Raw genomic sequence first — 23199 nt, 5'->3', positions numbered from 1 at the left:
CAACTACCACCACAACCACCACCCCACAACCACCACTACCACTACCACCACTACCACCACAACCACCACCACAACAACAACTACCACCACAACAAACACAACTACCACCACCAGAACTACCACCACAACCACCACTACTACCACCACCACTACCACCACAACCACCACCACAACTAAAATCACCACCACAACCACCACCACAACCAAAATTACCACCCTAACAACCACCACCACAACAACCACCACCACCACAACCAACACAACCACCACAACAACCACCACTACTACCATCACAACAACCACCACCACAACAACCACAACTACCACCACAACAACCACCACCACTACCACCACAACTACCACCACAACAACCACCACCACTACCACTACTACCAACACAACCACAACCTCCACCACAACCACCACCACTACCACCACAACTACCACAACTACCACGACTTCCACCACAACCACTACAACTGCCACCACCACAATAACCATCACAACTACTACCACCACAACAACCACCACGACTACCATTACAACTACCACCACCACAACAACCACCACCACTACCCCACTACCAACACAACCACAACCACCACCACAACCACCACAACTACCACCACAACTACCACAACCACCAAAACTACCACAACTACCACAACCACCACAACCACCACCACAACCACAGCTAGTGAGGGGGGAGGGAGTGAGGGGGAGGGGTGAGGGGGGAGGGGGTGAGGGGGGAGGGAGTGAGGGGGGAGGGGGGAGGGAGTGAGCTGGGAGGGAGGGGGGAGGGGGTGAGGGGGGAGGGAGTGAGGGAGGGGGGAGGGACGGGGGAGGGGAAGAGGGAGTGAGGGAGTGGATTTGTGGTCACGTGCTCCCATTAACCAGCATCACGTGGCCCTGCCATCCAGCGGTGGACAGACCACGGCGATGGTGGTGATGTCTCTACCCCCACCCCCTCCCTGTCTCTCAGTGTCACCACCACCCCCACCATGGTTCTATCTACTGCTGGATGAATGTTGTGGTGGCTTTGAGATGTTGACTACCTCGCCTGGTGTACAGGAGGTCGTGGGTTCTACCCCGAACCTCACGATGACTGCTGCTGCTGTAGATGTGGAGTCTGAGTGTCTCTCTCTCTATCATCATCATCACGGTGGCTATGAGATGTTGACTACCTCGCCTGGTGTACAGGAGGTCGTGGGTTCTACCCCTACCCTCACGACGCCTGCTGCTGCTGCTGTAGATGTGGAGTCTGAGTCTCTCTCTCTCTCATCATCATCATCACGGTGGCTATGAAATGTTGACTACCTCGCCTGGTATACAGGAGGTCGTGATGGGAGATGTGGAGTTTGAGTGTCTCTCTCTCTATCATCATCATCACGGTGGCTATGAGATGTTGACTACCTCGCCTGGTGTACAGGAGGTCGTGGGTTCTACCCCTACCCTCACAATGCCTGCTGCTGTAGATGTGGAGTCTGACTGTCTCCCTCTCTCTCTCTCTCTGGCCGTGTTCGCGTGGATCTGTCTCCGGTTTTTCCCCTCCACATTTAGAATAAACATCGCCACGCCTTCAGAGGATTTGACTGCCGCTAGACATTCACACAAAACCACGACACCACGATGATGACGATGATGATGACGATGACGTTAATCCGTCACTTGTTCGAGCAGCTATCACGCGTGACATCCACGTGGTCGCTTCTGAGCTGAGCGTGCGCCTTGCAGCCTGCTCACAGTGTGACAAAACGTCGCCACGTTCACCAATTTTAGTTGAGTTTGAACTGATCCATGCATCCCTGAAGGTCCTTTCTGCCAAGCCCGTGGTGGACACCAGCTCTCCCAGGACCTGCGGACATCTCAACACGAGGAGCAAGAAGATGCAGGTGCATTGACAGCTGCAGGATATGACCACGACCATGTTCATTGATGATGATGATGATGACGATGATTGATGAGGATTGATTGATTGATAATAATTAGGATTTTGATTCATCACCCGCTCTCGAAGGATGGCGTCCCAAGAACGATGTGCGGTGGTGGTGGTGGTGGTGGTGATGGTGGTGATGGTGGTGGTGGTGACGGTGGTGATGGTGGTGATGGTGATGGTGGTGATGGTGGTGGTGATGGTGGTCGTAATGGTGGTGATGGTGGTGGTGATGATGGTGGTGATGATGGTGGTGGTGATGGTGGTGGTGGTGGTGATGGTGGTGGTGGTGGTGATAGTGGTGGTGGTGATGGTGGTGATGGTGGTGGTGACGGTGATGGTGGCGGGGATGGTGATGATGGTGGTGGTGACGGTGATGGTGATGGTGATGATGGTGGTGGTGGTGGTGATAGTGGTGGTGACGGTGGTGAGTGGTGACGGTGGTGATGGTGATGGTGGTGATGGTGGTGATGGTGGTGATGATGGTGGTGATGGTGGTGGTGATTGTGGTGATGATGATTGTGGTGGTGATTGTGGTGATGATGGTGGTGGTGATGGTGGTGATGATGAGGGTGGTGGTGATTGTGGTAGTGATTGTGGTGGTGATTGTGGTGGTGATGTTGTTGGTGATGGTGGTGGTGGTGATGGTGGTGGTGATGGTGGTGGTGATGGTGGTGATGGTGGTGGTGATGGTGGTGATAGTGGTAATGACGGTGGTGAGTGGTGACGGTGGTGGTGATGGTGGTGGTGGTGATGGTGGTGGTGGTGATGGTGGTGGTGATGGTGGTGGTGATGGTGGTGATGGTGGTGGTGATGGTGGTGGTGGTGATGATGGTCGTGGTGGTGACCGTGGTGGTCACGGTAATGACGGCGGTGGTGGCGACGGCGGCAGAGGCGATGACGTTGACGACGTCGTCGGTGTTGATGATGTCGAGATGATGTCGACGTTTCGGGCTCACCACCAGGCGCAGGAGGAGCGCGTGGCTGCCATTGAGCACGAGAACCGGGCCCTGCTGGGCCGCATGGCCCACATCGCCGGCACGGGCGGGCGGCTGGACCACCGCAACTCCTACGTCGCCCGCAGGTAACAGGGAACCTTTTCCCACTGCGCGCTGGGCCCGTGCCAGACCCGTGCCAGACCCGTGCCTGGGGGCCGCCGCCAGACCCGTGCCAGACCCGTGCCAGACCCGTGCCGGGGGCCGCCGCCAGACCCGTGCCAGACCCGTGTCAGACCCGTGCTGGACCCGTGCCAGACCCGTGCCAGACCCGTGCCTGGGGGCCGCCGCCAGACCCGTGCCAGACCCGTGCCAGACCCGTGCCAGACCCGTGCCTGGGGGCCGCCGCCAGACCCGTGCCAGACCCGTGCCAGCCCCGTGCCAGACCCGTGCCGGGGGCCGCCGCCAGACCCGTGCCAGACCCGTGCCAGACCCGTGCCGGACCCGTGCCAGACCCGTGCCAGACCCGTGCCTGGGGGCCGCCGCCAGACCCGTGCCAGACCCGTGCCAGACCCGTGCCAGACCCGTACCGGGGGCCGCCGCCAGACCCGTGCCAGACCCGTGCCAGACCCATGCCAGACACATGCCAAACCCGTGCTAGACGCGTATCCGGAGCCGTTCTGGGGGGCCGTACCAAATTCTCTGTCGGACCCCTACATGGCCAGTGCGAGATCCATGCCAGACCCGTGCCAGACCCGTGCCAGACCCGTATCAGACCTGGGCCAGACGCATACAGACCCCTGCCAGAACCATGGCAGGACCGTGCCAGACCCGTGACAGACCCATGCCGGATCCGTGCCAGACCGGTACCAGACCCATAGCAGACCTGTGGCAGACGCGTGCTAGACCCATACCGGGGGCGTTGCGAGACCCGTGCCAGACTCGTGCCAGACTCGTGCCAGACCTGTACCAGGCCCGTACCAAACCCCTACCCAGACCCGTACCAGACCCGTACCAGACCTCTTCCAGATGCATGCAGACCCGTGCCAGACCCGTGCCAGACCCGTGCCGAATCCGTACCAGACCTGTACCAGACCTATTCCAGATGCATGCAGACCCGTGCCAGACCCGTGCCAGACCCGTGCCGAATCCGTGCCAGACCTGTACTAGACCTATTCCAGATGCTTGCAGACCCGTGCCAGACCCGTGCCAGACCCGTGCCGAATCCGTGCCAGACCTGTACCAGACCTATTCCAGATGCATGCAGACCCGTGCCAGACCCGTGCCAGACCCGTGCCAGACCCGTGCCGGGGGCCGCCGCCAGACCCGTGCCAGACCCGTGTCAGACCCGTGCCGTACCCGTGCCAGACCCGTGCCAGACCCGTGCCTGGGGGCCGCCGCCAGACCCGTGCCAGACCCGTGCCAGACCCGTGCCAGACCCGTGCCTGGGGGCCGCCGCCAGACCCGTGCCAGACCCGTGCCAGCCCCGTGCCAGACCCGTGCCGGGGGCCGCCGCCAGACCCGTGCCAGACCCGTGCCAGACCCGTGCCGGACCCGTGCCAGACCCGTGCCAGACCCGTGCCTGGGGGCCGCCGCCAGACCCGTGCCAGACCCGTGCCAGACCCGTGCCAGACCCGTACCGGGGGCCGCCGCCAGACCCGTGCCAGACCCGTGCCAGACCCATGCCAGACACATGCCAAACCCGTGCTAGACGCGTATCCGGAGCCGTTCTGGGGGGCCGTACCAAATTCTCTGTCGGACCCCTACATGGCCAGTGCGAGATCCGTGCCAGACCCGTGCCAGACCCGTGCCAGACCCATATCAGACCTGGGCCAGACGCATACAGATCCCTGCCAGAACCATGGCACGACCGTGCCAGACCCGTGACAGACCCATGCCGGATCCGTGCCAGACCGGTACCAGACCCATAGCAGACCTGTGGCAGACGCGTGCTAGACCCATACCGGGGGCGTTGCGAGACCCGTGCCAGACTCGTGCCAGACTCGTGCCAGACCTGTACCAGGCCCGTACCAAACCCCTACCCAGACCCGTACCAGACCCGTACCAGACCTCTTCCAGATGCATGCAGACCCGTGCCAGACCCGTGCCAGACCCGTGCCGAATCCGTACCAGACCTGTACCAGACCTATTCCAGATGCATGCAGACCCGTGCCAGACCCGTGCCAGACCCGTGCCGAATCCGTGCCAGACCTGTACTAGACCTATTCCAGATGCTTGCAGACCCGTGCCAGACCCGTGCCAGACCCGTGCCGAATCCGTGCCAGACCTGTACCAGACCTATTCCAGATGCATGCAGACCCGTGCCAGACCCGTGCCAGACCCGTGCCAGACCCGTGCCAGACCCGTGCCGGCGAATGATATTTTTTTCCACTACCCACACGATCGCCCCCTCCCGCCTGACTCCCTCTCCATCTCTCTCTCTCTCCCTCTCCGCTCTCTCAGCCTGAACGGCGAGCAGCGAGGCCGTGAGTTGGAGCGTCTGGCGCGAGAGAACCAAGCACTGCTGATGAGGCTGCAGAAGTCGAAGCCATCGTACAGCGCCCAGCAGTGGGAGCAGCAGTGGCTTCGCTCGCAGCAGATCACCAGCAACATCAGCCGCTTCCCTCGCGGTGGTGGTGGCGGTGGCGGTGGTGGTTGTGGTGGTGGTGGTTGTGGACAGGTAAGACGGAGACGAAGGTTCAGCCATCCCGTACCGTAGAGCCTCAACAGGCTGTTGGGGCAAGTGCTGTTAGCGAGCACACACACACACAGACACACAGACACACTCACACAGACACACAGACACACTCACATGCACACACACAGACAGACACACAGACACACTCACATGCACACACACAGACACACAGACACACTCACATGCACACACACACACAGACACACAGACACACTCACACAGACACACACACAGACACACTCACATGCACACACACACTCACAGACACACAGACACACTCACATGCACACACACAGACACACACACAGACACATAGACACACTCACACAGACACACTCGCATGCACACACACAGACACACTCACACAGACACACTCACACACATGCACACACACAGACACACTCACACTCACAGACACACAACAACAACAACCGCCATTCGCCACTAAGTGGCGGTGACGTCACCACGACGCTTGTGCCAGGCTATGTGCACCCTGAGGCCACGTGAAGTGTCGAACGCCCGCTGGCAGGAGGTCACGGGGCAGACCCAGGTGCCACGGGTCGACTGACTGAGATGACTGGCTGATGCACCACCTGTGCCCCCTACTGTGCCAACCTGCTGTGCTTTAGCCACCCGGCGCTCCGCTCGCTGTTGTGAGCGTCGCTCCTCCGCCCTCCGTTGTTGTTGGAGGGCGACTGCCTCCAACTGCCCAGTAGCATCCTTCACGAGCCTCCTCCACAGAGGCCGATCTTGACTCCGCTGGTACCAGTCATCGGCAAGTCCACTCAGCTCCACGTCCTCCTGTACCACATCACTCCATCTCTTCTCTAGCCCGTGCCGCGCCCGCTTAGCCCCCTCAATCCGGCCAAACAAAAGCTGTTTCGGCATGCGGTGGCTGGGCATGCGGGCTACATGACCCAGCCATCGCAGCCTTGCCTGCCGGAGGAGCTCACCGATGGGACCCTGCCCAGATCTTTCAAGGATTTGTGAGCTCCTCACACAATCCAGTCTGGTTAAACCCAGGATTGATCGTAGGCAGGTCAGCCTAAATGTTTCTAACCGGCGAAGATGTTCCATTAGGGGGGTCCACGTTTCGCAAGCGTAGAGAAGGGAGGGAATGACCGTGGCCGAGAAGACCTGAAGCTTAGTGCGGAGCGACAGACCAGGTAGCTTCCACACAGCGTTACGCAACCGATGAAAAGATATTGCCGCTCGACTGATTCGGAGTGAGACCTCTGCTGTTAAACTGGAGCCAGTCATAAGCACACTGCCCAGGTATGGGAAACTCTCCACTCTCTCCACAACTGCCCCATCACCGATTGGGAGTTGTGGGGGTGGAGTGTCCGATGGTACAAAATACCCAGGCAGGTGCTTAGTTTTGGTGGGGCTGATGGTAAGGCCCCACCTCTTAGTGGCACGCTCCAGTCTCAGCAGCAGCGTCTGCAACTCCTCCTCTGACTGAGCAGCTATTACCAAGTCATCAGCATACATAACGTGGTTGAGCAATAGGGAGCCATCCCTTGACCGCACCCGGGCATCGATTAGCCTCCCATTATATCTGTACCATATGGAGATTCCCCCGGTACAGCTATTGAAGGCTTCACGAACTACGTGGTCAAAATAGATGTTAAATAATGTGGGAGCCAGAGGACATCCCTGTCGCACCCCAAGGTGTACAGGGAATGGCTCTGACTCCCGGCCACGTAGTTTTACCCGGGCCCGCTCACCATCATGAAGGTCCTTAATGATCGTGAGCAGAGGGTCAGGTACTCCAAAAGCACGAAGAACGACCCAGAGCCCAGGCCTACTGATGGTATCATAGGCCTTGACCAGGTCAATAAAGCAGAGATGTAGGTCTTGTTGGAATTCCCTACACCTCTGCTGTAGCAGACGGACAGAAAATATGGCATCTGTGCAGGACCGCCCTTTCCTGAAACCGCATTGGGGCTCCGCAAGCCTCTCCTCAGCGTGCCTGGCAAGGCGATGCTGAATAATCCTTGCCAGGACCTTTCCCGGCACACTGAGGAGTGAGATACCCCTGTAGTTGTTACAGTCTGTGCGGTCCCCCTTCTTAAAAAGGGGGACCACCAGGGCATCCTTCCAATCCTGCGGAACCCGTCCAGTGGTCCAGACTGTTGTTATGATGTCATATAGGGCAGTCTGTGCACAAACGCCACCCTCCCTCAGCATTTCGCTTGGGAGATCATCTCTGCCCGCTGCCTTTCCTGGTCTCAGACTCCGGATCGCCTTCAATACTTCCTCAGCAGATGGCACCTCAGCCAGCCACTCACAGGGGGTGACTTCATCCAATATTTGAGGCACCGCAGCCTCAGCAGGGTCATCCTCACTTTGTGCCACGATGTTTTCCTGGCTGTGGGATTTTCCCTCCCCCAGGACCTCACAGAAATGCTCAGCAAATCTGCGAACCTGTTCCTGGGGGTCGGAAATTGGATCACCGTTTTTTCCCCTAATGATGGTAATAGGTGTGGCGCTGCAGGTTACTTTTTTGATGGAGTTAAATAGCGATTTGTGATCACGGGCCACTGAGGCAGACTCCATCTCCTCAGCAACCCGCGACCACCACCCATCCTTGCAGCGCCTCACGGCTCTCCGAACCTCCGAGCGAAGGCTGCGGTAAGCCTCCTCATTCTCTGACGTGGGATTCTGTAGCCGATGACAGTGGGCCTGTCGCTTTTTCTCAACCATCCTGAACAACTCCTCTGTCATCCAGGGTGTCTGGGGAGGTCTGGACCGCGTACCCAAAGCAGCCATTGCAGCTGCATGAGTCACAGCCCTAAACCTCGCCCATTTACCCTCGACATCAGGAGGAGTCGGGGACGATGCCAATCCCAGCCGCAAGCGATGATGAAATTCTCGCTTGCAACTTTCATCAGATAACTGAGACCAGGCCACTTTAGGTTGGAATGTGGTCCTGGGTGTACACCCACCACCGGAGTGGAAGAATGGCAGGCGCATCTTACAGATGACTAGTCGATGGTCAGAGGGCAGATCAGCTCCACGGTAGGTCCTGGTGTCAAGGACATGGGCTCGCATTCGCTGGTCCGTCACTATGTAGTCCAGCAGATGTTCTTGCTTGGACCCGGCATGCATCCATGATGTTGTGTGGATGCGCCGATGCCGGAACAGCGTGTTGGTAATTACAAGCCCATGGGCTGCACAAAAATCTAGCAGCCTCCTACCATTGTTATTGAGCTGATCTGGCCCATGCCCTCCAATCACTCCAGACCAGGTGCCAGTATCATGACCAACTCGGGCATTGAAGTCACCCAACATGATGACTCTATCCCGAGGGGCCACTTTAGCCAGCACCTGTGACAGGAGGTCATAGAAGGCATCTGACTCATCGGCTTTGCCTGCATCCCTCCACGGATGTTCATCTTCGGTGGGGGCATAAGTAACCACGACCACCATTCCTCGCCTCCGGTTGATGGGAAGGCGAGCCCAAAGTAGCCTGGGGCTTACAGCTTCCCACACCTCACCGCCACGCTCCCACGCCCCCTTCATTCTTTTGTTCAAAAGAAGACCCACACCCTGTTGTTTGGCAGTCTGCTGCCCCGAGTAGAGGACTGTCCACCCCTCATGGTGGCAGGAGCCAGAGCCGGTCCACCGGACCTCCTGAATGCCGCATAGATCCAGGCGGTACCGGTCCAGCTCCCGACAGAGGAGTGGCAGCCTCTCCTCTGCAGTGAGCGTTCGAACATTCCACGTGGCCACCCGTAGTGGCTTTTCGTTGTTTCTGGAGTAGCCCCGAGGGTAGGTATTCAATCTCCTGGCTCCGCCAATTGGGGTTTGGCCAGGAGACGTCATAGACGCCTGGCCCCCCGGGGCCTCCGGCACAAGCTTAGTTGTTACATATTTCACTTTAATTCGTGGTTTTGTGGTAATTAATTGAAGGTGGAGGGGTTACCAGCCCCTCGCACCCGTCCAGAGCCCCCGTTTAGCCCCTGTGGTGGACACATATGCCATGAGAGGAGGAGCCAATCAAAATTGGAACTCCCCCCACAGCACTGTCCACGACAGAGTTGCCCGTCCGGCACCGCGAGGAGGTAGGGGGTTGTTTTGCCGGACACACACACACTCACAGACACACAGACACACACACACAGACACACAGACACACTCACAAAGACACACAGACACACACTCACATGCACACTCACATGCACACACACAGACACACACACAGACACATAGACACACTCACACAGACACACAGACATACTCACATGCACACACACACTCACAGACACACAGACACACTCACATGCACACACACAGACACACAGACACACTCACATGCACACACACAGACACACTCACAGACACACAGACATACTCATATGCACACACACAGACACACTCACACAGACACACAGACACACTCACACAGACACACAGACACACTCACATGCACACACAGACAGACAGACACACTCACACAGACACACACACAGACACACTCACACAGACACTCACACAGACACACAGACACACTCACACAGACACACAGACACACTCACATGCACACACAGACAGACAGACACACTCACACAGACACACACATTTAACAGGCTGACACACTCACAGACACACACACAGACACACAGACAAACTCACATGCACACACACACTCACAGACACACAGACACACACACGCAGACACACAGCCACACACACACAAACACACACAGACACACAGACACACAGACATAGACACACTCACACAGACACACAGACACACCCACAGACACATAGACACACTCACATGCACACACACACTCACAGACACACAGACACACTCACATGCACACACACAGACACACTCACATGCACACACACAGACACACTCACAGACACACAGACACACTCACACAGACACACTCACACAGACACACTCACACACTCATTTAACAGGGTGTTGGGGCAAGTGCTGTTAGCGAGCACACACACACAAAGATAAAGACAAATATCCCCCGTATAGCCTGGAACAGTCTTTAGGGGCAAGTGCTGTTAGCGAGCACACACAGACACACACGCAGACACACTCACACAGACACACAGACACACACACTCACAGACACACAGACACACTCACATACACACACACAGACACAAAGACACACTCACACAGACACACAGACACACTCACATGCACACACAGACAGACAGACACACTCACACAGACACACACACAGACACACTCACACAGACACACTCACACAGACACACAGACACACTCACACAGACACACAGACACACTCACATGCACACACAGACAGACAGACACACTCACACAGACACACACATTTAACAGGCTGACACACTCACAGACACACACACAGACACACAGACAAACTCACATGCACACACACACTCACAGACACACAGACACACACACGCAGACACACAGCCACACACACACAAACACACACAGACACACAGACACACAGACATAGACACACTCACACAGACACACAGACACACAGACACACCCACAGACACATAGACACACTCACATGCACACACACACTCACAGACACACAGACACACTCACATGCACACACACAGACACACTCACATGCACACACACAGACACACTCACAGACACACAGACACACTCACACAGACACACTCACACAGACACACTCACACACTCATTTAACAGGGTGTTGGGGCAAGTGCTGTTAGCGAGCACACACACACAAAGATAAAGACAAATATCCCCCGTATAGCCTGGAACAGTCTTTAGGGGCAAGTGCTGTTAGCGAGCACACACAGACACACACGCAGACACACTCACACAGACACACAGACACACACACTCACAGACACACAGACACACTCACATACACACACACAGACACACACACACAGACACAAAGACACACTCACACAGACACACAGACACACAGACACACTCGCATGCACACACACAGACACACTCACAGACACACAGACACACGCACACTCACAGACACACAGACACACACACAGACACACAGACACACTCACACACAGCCACACACACACAAACACACAGAGACACACAGACATAGGCACACTCACATAGACACACAGACACACTCACACAGACACACACTCACACTCACATGCACACTCACATGCACACACACAGACACACACACAGACACATAGACACACTCACACAGACACACTCACATGCACACACACACTCACAGACACACAGACACACAGACACACTCACATGCACACACACAGACACACACAGACACACTCACAGACACACAGACACACTCATATGCACACACACAGACACACTCACACAGACACACTCACACAGACACACAGACACACTCACACAGACACACAGACACACTCACATGCACACACACAGACAGACAGACACACTCACACAGACACACTCATTTAACAGGCTGACACACTCACAGACACACACACAGACACACAGACACACTCACATGCACACACGCACTCACATACACACAGACACACACACACAGATACACAGCCACACCCACACAAACACACACAGACACACAGACATAGACACACTCACACAGACACACTCACACAGACACACAGACACACACACAGACACATAGACACACTCACATGCACACACACACTCACAGACACACAGACACACTCACATGCACACACACAGACACACTCACATGCACACACACAGACACACTCACATGCACACACACAGACACACTCACACAGACACACAGACACACTCACATGCACACACACAGACACACTCACACAGAAACACTCACACAGACACACTCACACACAGGCTGTTGGGGCAATTGCTGTTAGCGAGCACACACAGACACACACGCATACACACAGGCACACTCACAAGTACACACATAGACACATTCACACACAGACACATAGACACAGAAAGATCAAAGACAAAGATCCCCCATATAGCCTTAACAGACTGTAGGGGCAAGTGCTGTTAGCGAGCACCTATGAAGGCCGGAACGGTACACGAGGGGGTGGGTGGCCAGCACCACGCCCGACCGCCTTTGTCTCCCTAGTGGCAATGTTTACACATCGCACCAGGTACTCATTTGAGGCTGAGTCGACCTAGGGGAAGCCCAGGACCGGTTCAGATAATCGTCACTGATGGTGTTGGCCGTGAGCGGATATCGAACCCGGGTCGCCAGGTTCGTAGCACAGCGCGCTAACCGCTGCACCACCGCTCCCCACTCATACACACAGAGACACACACAGTGACATACAGACACACTCACACAGACACACTCACACAGACACACACACACAGACACACTCACACAGACACACTCACAGACACACACACAACAACAACAACCGCCATTCGCCACTAAGTGGCGGTGACGTCACCACGACGCTTGTGCCAGGCTATGTGCACCCTGAGGCCACGTGAAGTGTCGAACGCCCGCTGGCAGGAGGTCACGGGGCAGACCCAGGTGCCACGGGTCGACTGACTGAGATGACTGGCTGATGCACCACCTGTGCCCCCTACTGTGCCAACCTGCTGTGCTTTAGCCACCCGGCGCTCCGCTCGCTGTTGTGAGCGTCGCTCCTCCGCCCTCCGTTGTTGTTGGAGGGCGACTGCCTCCAACTGCCCAGTAGCATCCTTCACGAGCCTCCTCCACAGAGGCCGATCTTGACTCCGCTGGTACCAGTCATCGGCAAGTCCACTCAGCTCCACGTCCTCCTGTACCACATCACTCCATCTCTTCTCTAGCCCGTGCCGCGCCCGCTTAGCCCCCTCAATCCGGCCAAACAAAAGCTGTTTCGGCATGCGGTGGCTGGGCATGCGGGCTACATGACCCAGCCATCGCAGCCTTGCCTGCCGGAGGAGCTCACCGATGGGACCCTGCCCAGATCTTTCAAGGATTTGTGAGCTCCTCACACAATCCAGTCTGGTTAAACCCAGGATGGATCGTAGGCAGGCCAGCCTAAATGTTTCTAACCGGCGAAGATGTTCCATTAGGGGGGTCCACGTTTCGCAAGCGTAGAGAAGGGAGGGAATGACCGTGGCCGAGAAGACCTGAAGCTTAGTGCGGAGCGACAGACCAGGTAGCTTCCACACAGCGTTACGCAACCGATGAAAAGATATTGCCGCTCGACTGATTCGGAGTGAGACCTCTGCTGTTAAACTGGAGCCAGTCATAAGCACACTGCCCAGGTATGGGAAACTCTCCACTCTCTCCACAACTGCCCCATCACCGATTGGGAGTTGTGGGGGTGGAGTGTCCGATGGTACAAAATACCCAGGCAGGTGCTTAGTTTTGGTGGGGCTGATGGTAAGGCCCCACCTCTTAGTGGCACGCTCCAGTCTCAGCAGCAGCGTCTGCAACTCCTCCTCTGACTGAGCAGCTATTACCAAGTCATCAGCATACATAACGTGGTTGAGCAATAGGGAGCCATCCCTTGACCGCACCCGGGCATCGATTAGCCTCCCATTATATCTGTACCATATGGAGATTCCCCCGGTACAGCTATTGAATTCTTCACGAACTACGTGGTCAAAATAGATGTTAAATAATGTGGGAGCCAGAGGACATCCCTGTCGCACCCCAAGGTGTACAGGGAATGGCTCTGACTCCCGGCCACGTAGTTTTACCCGGGCCCGCTCACCATCATGAAGGTCCTTAATGATCGTGAGCAGAGGGTCAGGTACTCCAAAAGCACGAAGAACGACCCAGAGCCCAGGCCTACTGATGGTATCATAGGCCTTGACCAGGTCAATAAAGCAGAGATGTAGGTCTTGTTGGAATTCCCTACACCTCTGCTGTAGCAGACGGACAGAAAATATGGCATCTGTGCAGGACCGCCCTTTCCTGAAACCGCATTGGGGCTCCGCAAGCCTCTCCTCAGCGTGCCTGGCAAGGCGATGCTGAATAATCCTTGCCAGGACCTTTCCCGGCACACTGAGGAGTGAGATACCCCTGTAGTTGTTACAGTCTGTGCGGTCCCCCTTCTTAAAAAGGGGGACCACCAGGGCATCCTTCCAATCCTGCGGAACCCGTCCAGTGGTCCAGACTGTTGTTATGATGTCATATAGGGCAGTCTGTGCACAAACGCCACCCTCCCTCAGCATTTCGCTTGGGAGATCATCTCTGCCCGCTGCCTTTCCTGGTCTCAGACTCCGGATCGCCTTCAATACTTCCTCAGCAGATGGCACCTCAGCCAGCCACTCACAGGGGGTGACTTCATCCAATATTTGAGGCACCGCAGCCTCAGCAGGGTCATCCTCACTTTGTGCCACGATGTTTTCCTGGCTGTGGGATTTTCCCTCCCCCAGGACCTCACAGAAATGCTCAGCAAATCTGCGAACCTGTTCCTGGGGGTCGGAAATTGGATCACCGTTTTTTCCCCTAATGATGGTAATAGGTGTGGCGCTGCAGGTTACTTTTTTGATGGAGTTAAATAGCGATTTGTGATCACGGGCCACTGAGGCAGACTCCATCTCCTCAGCAACCCGCGACCACCACCCATCCTTGCAGCGCCTCACGGCTCTCCGAACCTCCGAGCGAAGGCTGCGGTAAGCCTCCTCATTCTCTGACGTGGGATTCTGTAGCCGATGACAGTGGGCCTGTCGCTTTTTCTCAACCATCCTGAACAACTCCTCTGTCATCCAGGGTGTCTGGGGAGGTCTGGACCGCGTACCCAAAGCAGCCATTGCAGCTGCATGAGTCACAGCCCTAAACCTCGCCCATTTACCCTCGACATCAGGAGGAGTCGGGGACGATGCCAATCCCAGCCGCAAGCGATGATGAAATTCTCGCTTGCAACTTTCATCAGATAACTGAGACCAGGCCACTTTAGGTTGGAATGTGGTCCTGGGTGTACACCCACCACCGGAGTGGAAGAATGGCAGGCGCATCTTACAGATGACTAGTCGATGGTCAGAGGGCAGATCAGCTCCACGGTAGGTCCTGGTGTCAAGGACATGGGCTCGCATTCGCTGGTCCGTCACTATGTAGTCCAGCAGATGTTCTTGCTTGGACCCGGCATGCATCCATGATGTTGTGTGGATGCGCCGATGCCGGAACAGCGTGTTGGTAATTACAAGCCCATGGGCTGCACAAAAATCTAGCAGCCTCCTACCATTGTTATTGAGCTGATCTGGCCCATGCCCTCCAATCACTCCAGACCAGGTGCCAGTATCATGACCAACTCGGGCATTGAAGTCACCCAACATGATGACTCTATCCCGAGGGGCCACTTTAGCCAGCACCTGTGACAGGAGGTCATAGAAGGCATCTGACTCATCGGCTTTGCCTGCATCCCTCCACGGATGTTCATCTTCGGTGGGGGCATAAGTAACCACGACCACCATTCCTCGCCTCCGGTTGATGGGAAGGCGAGCCCAAAGTAGCCTGGGGCTTACAGCTTCCCACACCTCACCGCCACGCTCCCACGCCCCCTTCATTCTTTTGTTCAAAAGAAGACCCACACCCTGTTGTTTGGCAGTCTGCTGCCCCGAGTAGAGGACTGTCCACCCCTCATGGTGGCAGGAGCCAGAGCCGGTCCACCGGACCTCCTGAATGCCGCATAGATCCAGGCGGTACCGGTCCAGCTCCCGACAGAGGAGTGGCAGCCTCTCCTCTGCAGTGAGCGTTCGAACATTCCACGTGGCCACCCGTAGTGGCTTTTCGTTGTTTCTGGAGTAGCCCCGAGGGTAGGTATTCAATCTCCTGGCTCCGCCAATTGGGGTTTGGCCAGGAGACGTCATAGACGCCTGGCCCCCCGGGGCCTCCGGCACAAGCTTAGTTGTTACATATTTCACTTTAATTCGTGGTTTTGTGGTAATTAATTGAAGGTGGAGGGGTTACCAGCCCCTCGCACCCGTCCAGAGCCCCCGTTTAGCCCCTGTGGTGGACACATATGCCATGAGAGGAGGAGCCAATCAAAATTGGAACTCCCCCCACAGCACTGTCCACGACAGAGTTGCCCGTCCGGCACCGCGAGGAGGTAGGGGGTTGTTTTGCCGGACACACACACACTCACAGACACACAGACACACACACACAGACACACAGACACACTCACAAAGACACACAGACACACACTCACATGCACACTCACATGCACACACACAGACACACACACAGACACATAGACACACTCACACAGACACACAGACATACTCACATGCACACACACACTCACAGACACACAGACACACTCACATGCACACACACAGACACACAGACACACTCACATGCACACACACAGACACACTCACAGACACACAGACATACTCATATGCACACACACAGACACACTCACACAGACACACAGACACACTCACACAGACACACAGACACACTCACATGCACACACAGACAGACAGACACACTCACACAGACACACACACAGACACACTCACACAGACACACTCACACAGACACACAGACACACTCACACAGACACACAGACACACTCACATGCACACACAGACAGACAGACACACTCACACAGACACACACATTTAACAGGCTGACACACTCACAGACACACACACAGACACACAGACAAACTCACATGCACACACACACTCACAGACACACAGACACACACACGCAGACACACAGCCACACACACACAAACACACACAGACACACAGACACACAGACATAGACACACTCACACAGACACACAGACACACCCACAGACACATAGACACACTCACATGCACACACACACTCACAGACACACAGACACACTCACATGCACACACACAGACACACTCACATGCACACACACAGACACACTCACAGACACACAGACACACTCACACAGACACACTCACACAGACACACTCACACACTCATTTAACAGGGTGTTGGGGCAAGTGCTGTTAGCGAGCACACACACACAAAGATAAAGACAAATATCCCCCGTATAGCCTGGAACAGTCTTTAGGGGCAAGTGCTGTTAGCGAGCACACACAGACACACACGCAGACACACTCACACAGACACACAGACACACACACTCACAGACACACAGACACACTCACATACACACACACAGACACAAAGACACACTCACACAGACACACAGACACACTCACATGCACACACAGACAGACAGACACACTCACACAGACACACACACAGACACACTCACACAGACACACTCACACAGACACACAGACACACTCACACAGACACACAGACACACTCACATGCACACACAGACAGACAGACACACTCACACAGACACACACATTTAACAGGCTGACACACTCACAGACACACACACAGACACACAGACAAACTCACATGCACACACACACTCACAGACACACAGACACACACACGCAGACACACAGCCACACACACACAAACACACACAGACACACAGACACACAGACATAGACACACTCACACAGACACACAGACACACAGACACACCCACAGACACATAGACACACTCACATGCACACACACACTCACAGACACACAGACACACTCACATGCACACACACAGACACACTCACATGCACACACACAGACACACTCACAGACACACAGACACACTCACACAGACACACTCACACAGACACACTCACACACTCATTTAACAGGGTGTTGGGGCAAGTGCTGTTAGCGAGCACACACACACAAAGATAAAGACAAATATCCCCCGTATAGCCTGGAACAGTCTTTAGGGGCAAGTGCTGTTAGCGAGCACACACAGACACACACGCAGACACACTCACACAGACACACAGACACACACACTCACAGACACACAGACACACTCACATACACACACACAGACACACACACACAGACACAAAGACACACTCACACAGACACACAGACACACAGACACACTCGCATGCACACACACAGACACACTCACAGACACACAGACACACGCACACTCACAGACACACAGACACACACACAGACACACAGACACACTCACACACAGCCACACACACACAAACACACAGAGACACACAGACATAGGCACACTCACATAGACACACAGACACACTCACACAGACACACACTCACACTCACATGCACACTCACATGCACACACACAGACACACACACAGACACATAGACACACTCACACAGACACACTCACATGCACACACACACTCACAGACACACAGACACACAGACACACTCACATGCACACACACAGACACACACAGACACACTCACAGACACACAGACACACTCATATGCACACACACAGACACACTCACACAGACACACTCACACAGACACACAGACACACTCACACAGACACACAGACACACTCACATGCACACACACAGACAGACAGACACACTCACACAGACACACTCATTTAACAGGCTGACACACTCACAGACACACACACAGACACACAGACACACTCACATGCACACACGCACTCACATACACACAGACACACACACACAGATACACAGCCACACCCACACAAACACACACAGACACACAGACATAGACACACTCACACAGACACACTCACACAGACACACAGACACACACACAGACACATAGACACACTCACATGCACACACACACTCACAGACACACAGACACACTCACATGCACACACACAGACACACTCACATGCACACACACAGACACACTCACATGCACACACACAGACACACTCACACAGACACACAGACACACTCACATGCACACACACAGACACACTCACACAGAAACACTCACACAGACACACTCACACACAGGCTGTTGGGGCAATTGCTGTTAGCGAGCACACACAGACACACACGCATACACACAGGCACACTCACAAGTACACACATAGACACATTCACACACAGACACATAGACACAGAAAGATCAAAGACAAAGATCCCCCATATAGCCTTAACAGACTGTAGGGGCAAGTGCTGTTAGCGAGCACCTATGAAGGCCGGAACGGTACACGAGGGGGTGGGTGGCCAGCACCACGCCCGACCGCCTTTGTCTCCCTAGTGGCAATGTTTACACATCGCACCAGGTACTCATTTGAGGCTGAGTCGACCTAGGGGAAGCCCAGGACCGGTTCAGATAATCGTCACTGATGGTGTTGGCCGTGAGCGGATATCGAACCCGGGTCGCCAGGTTCGTAGCACAGCGCGCTAACCGCTGCACCACCGCTCCCCACTCATACACACAGAGACACACACAGTGACATACAGACACACTCACACAGACACACTCACACAGACACACACACACAGACACACTCACACAGACACACTCACAGACACACACACAACAACAACAACCGCCATTCGCCACTAAGTGGCGGTGACGTCACCACGACGCTTGTGCCAGGCTATGTGCACCCTGAGGCCACGTGAAGTGTCGAACGCCCGCTGGCAGGAGGTCACGGGGCAGACCCAGGTGCCACGGGTCGACTGACTGAGATGACTGGCTGATGCACCACCTATACCCCCTACTGTGCCAACCTGCTGTGCTTTATCCACCCGGCGCTCCGCTCGTTGTTGTGAGCGTCGCTCCTCCGCCCTCCGTTGTTGTTGGAGGGCGACTGCCTCCAACTGCCCAGTAGCATCCTTCACGAGCCTCCTCCACAGAGGCCGATCTTGACACCGCTGGTACCAGTCATCGGCAAGTCCACTCAGCTCCACGTCCTCCTGTACCACATCACTCCATCTCTTCTCTAGCCCGTACCGCGCCCGCTTAGCCCCCTCAATCCGGCCAAACAAAAGCTGTTTCGGCATGCGGTGGCTGGACATGCGGGCTACATGACCCAGCCATCGCAGCCTTGCCTGCCGGAGCAGCTCACTGATGGGACCCTGCCCAGATCTTTCAAGGATTTGTGAGCTCCTCACACAATCCAGTCTGGTTAAACCCAGGATGGATCGTAGGCAGGCCAGCCTAAATGTTTCTAACCGGCGAAGATGTTCCATTAGGGGGGTCCACGTTTCACAAGCGTAGAGAAGGGAGGGAATGACCGTGGCTGAGAAGACCTGAAGCTTAGTGCGGAGCGACAGACCAGGTAGCTTCCACACAGCGTTACGCAACCGATGAAAAGATATTGCCGCTCGACTGATTCGGAGTGAGACCTCTGCTGTTAAACTGGAGCCAGTCATAAGCACACTGCCCAGGTATGGGAAACTCTCCACTCTCTCCACAACTGCCCCATCACCGATTGGGAGTTGTGGGGGTGGAGTGTCCGATGGTACAAAATACCCAGGCAGGTGCTTAGTTTTGGTGGGGCTGATGGTAAGGCCCTACCTCTTAGTGGCACGCTCCAGTCTCAGCAGCAGCGTCTCCAACTCCTCCTCTGACTGAGCAGCTATTACCAAATCATCAGCATACATAACGTGGTTGAGCAATAGGGAGCCATCCCTTGACCGCACCCGGGCATCCATTAGCCTCCCATTATATCTGTACCATATGGAGATTCCCCCGGTACAGCTATTGAATTCTTCACGAACTACGTGGTCAAAATAGATGTTAAATAATGTGGGAGCCATAGGACATCCCTGTCGCACCCCAAGGTGTACAGGGAATGGCTCTGACTCCCGGCCACGTAGTTTTACCCGGGCCCGCTCACCATCATGAAGGTCCTTAATGATCGTGAGCAAAGGGTCAGGTACTTCAAAAGCACGAAGAACGACCCAGAGCCCAGGCCTACTGATGGTATCATAGGCCTTGACCAGGTCAATAAAGCAGAGATTTAGGTCTTGTTGGAATTCCCTACACCTCTGCTGTAGCAGACGGACAGAAAATATGGCATCTGTGCAGGACCGCCCTTTCCTGAAATCGCATTGGGGCTCCGCAAGCCTCTCCTCAGCGTGCCTGGCAAGGCGATGCTGAATAATCCTTGCCAGGACCTTTCCCGGCAAACTGAGGAGTGAGATGCCCCTGTACTTGTTACAGTCTGTGCGGTCCCCCTTCTTAAAAAGGGGGACCACCAGGGCATCCTTTCAATCCTGCGGAACCCGTCCAGTGGTCCAGACTGTTGTTATGATGTCATATAGGGCAGTCTGTGCACAAACGCCACCCTCCCTCAGCATTTCGCTTGGGAGATCATCTCTGCCGCTGCCTTTCCTGGTCTCAGACTCCGGATCGCCTTCAATACTTCCTCAGCAGATGACACCTCAGCCAGCCACTCACAGGGGGTGACTTCTTCCAATATTTGAGGCACCGCAGCCTCAGCAGGGTCATCCTCACTTTGTCCCACGATGCTTTCCTGGCTGAGAGATTTTCCCTCCCCCAGGACCTCACCGAAATGCTCAGCAAATCTGCGAACCTGTTCCTGGGGGTCGGAGATTGGATCACCGTTTTTTCCCCTAATGATGGAAATAGGTGTGGTGCTGCAGGTTACTTTTTTGATGGAGTTAAATAGAGATTTGTGATCACGGGCCACTGAGGCAGACTCCATCTCCTCAGCAACCAGCGACCACCACCCATCCTTGCAGCGCCTCACGGCTCTCCGAACCTCCGAGCGAAGGCTGCGGTAAGCCTCCTCATTCTCTGACGTGGGATTCTGTAGCCGATGACAGTGGGCCTGTCGCTTTTTCTCAACCATCCTGAACACCTCCTCTGTCAGCCAGGGTCTCTGGGGAGGTCTGGACCGCGTACCCAAAGCAGCCATTGCAGCTGCAGGAGTCACAGTCCTAAACCTCGCCCATTTACCCTCGACATCAGGAGGAGTCGGGGACGATGCCAATCCCAGCCGCAAGCGATGATGAAATTCTCGCTTGCAACTTTCATCAGATAACTGAGACCAGGCCACTTTATGTTGGAATGGGGTCCTGGGTGTACACTCACCACCGGAGTGGAAGAATGGCAGGCGCATCTTACAGATGACTAGTCGATGGTCAGAGGGCAGATCAGCTCCACGGTAGGTCCTGGTGTCAAGGACATGGGCTCGCATCCGCTGGTCCGTCACTATGTAGTCCAGCAGATGTTCTTGCTTGGACCCGGCATGCATCCATGATGTTGTGTGGATGCGCCGATGCCGGAACAGCTTGTTGGTAATTACAAGCCCATTGGCTGCACAAAAATCTAGCAGCCTCCTACCGTTGTTATTGAGCTGATCTGGCCCATGCCCTCCAATCACTCCAGACCAGGTGCCAGTATCATGACCAACTCGTGCATTGAAGTCACCCAACATGATGACTTTATCCCGAGGGGCCACTTTAGCCAGCACCTGTGTCAGGAGGTCATAGAAGGCATCTGACTCATCGGCTTTGCCTGCATCCCTCCACGGATGTTCATCTTCGGTGGGGGCATAAGTAACCACGACCACCATTCCTCGCCTCCGGTTGATGGGAAGGCGAGCCCAAAGTAGCCTGGGGCTTACAGCTTCCCACACCTCACCGCCACGCTCCCACGCCCCCTTCATTCTTTTGTTCAAAAGAAGACCCACACCCTGTTGTTTGGCAGTCTGCTGCCCCGAGTAGAGGACTGTCCACCCCTCATGGTGGCAGGAGCCAGAGCCGGTCCACCGGACCTCCTGAATGCCGCATAAATCCAGGCGGTACCGGTCCAGCTCCCGACAGAGGAGTGGCAGCCTCTCCTGTGCAGTGAGCGTTCGAACATTCCACGTGGCCACCCGTAGTGGCTTTTCGT

The 23199-nt window shown here is 55.3% G+C and overlaps 1 protein-coding gene across 1 annotated transcript; it reads left to right on the top strand.

The window, feature by feature from the left end:
• Positions 1-1680: 1680 nt before the first annotated feature.
• Positions 1681-6185, top strand: LOC116958044 (sperm axonemal maintenance protein CFAP97D1-like; the record flags this gene model as incomplete). The annotated part of the gene is made up of 3 exons (XM_076064621.1): positions 1681-1892; positions 2899-3017; positions 5332-6185. Coding segments are annotated over 3 exons (587 nt in total), but the record flags the coding sequence as incomplete, so codon positions are not given.
• Between the last annotated feature and the right edge of the window lie 17014 nt (positions 6186-23199).

Source organism: Petromyzon marinus, unplaced genomic scaffold (genome assembly GCF_048934315.1).
Source record: "Petromyzon marinus isolate PM22_M1 ecotype Great Lakes invasive population unplaced genomic scaffold, UKy_Petmar_22M1.pri1.0 PM_Scaffold_563, whole genome shotgun sequence".
Classification (NCBI taxonomy): domain Eukaryota; kingdom Metazoa; phylum Chordata; class Hyperoartia; order Petromyzontiformes; family Petromyzontidae; genus Petromyzon; species Petromyzon marinus.
Note: the sequence above shows the minus strand (reverse complement) of the source record. Positions and strands in the feature narration are given on the sequence as shown.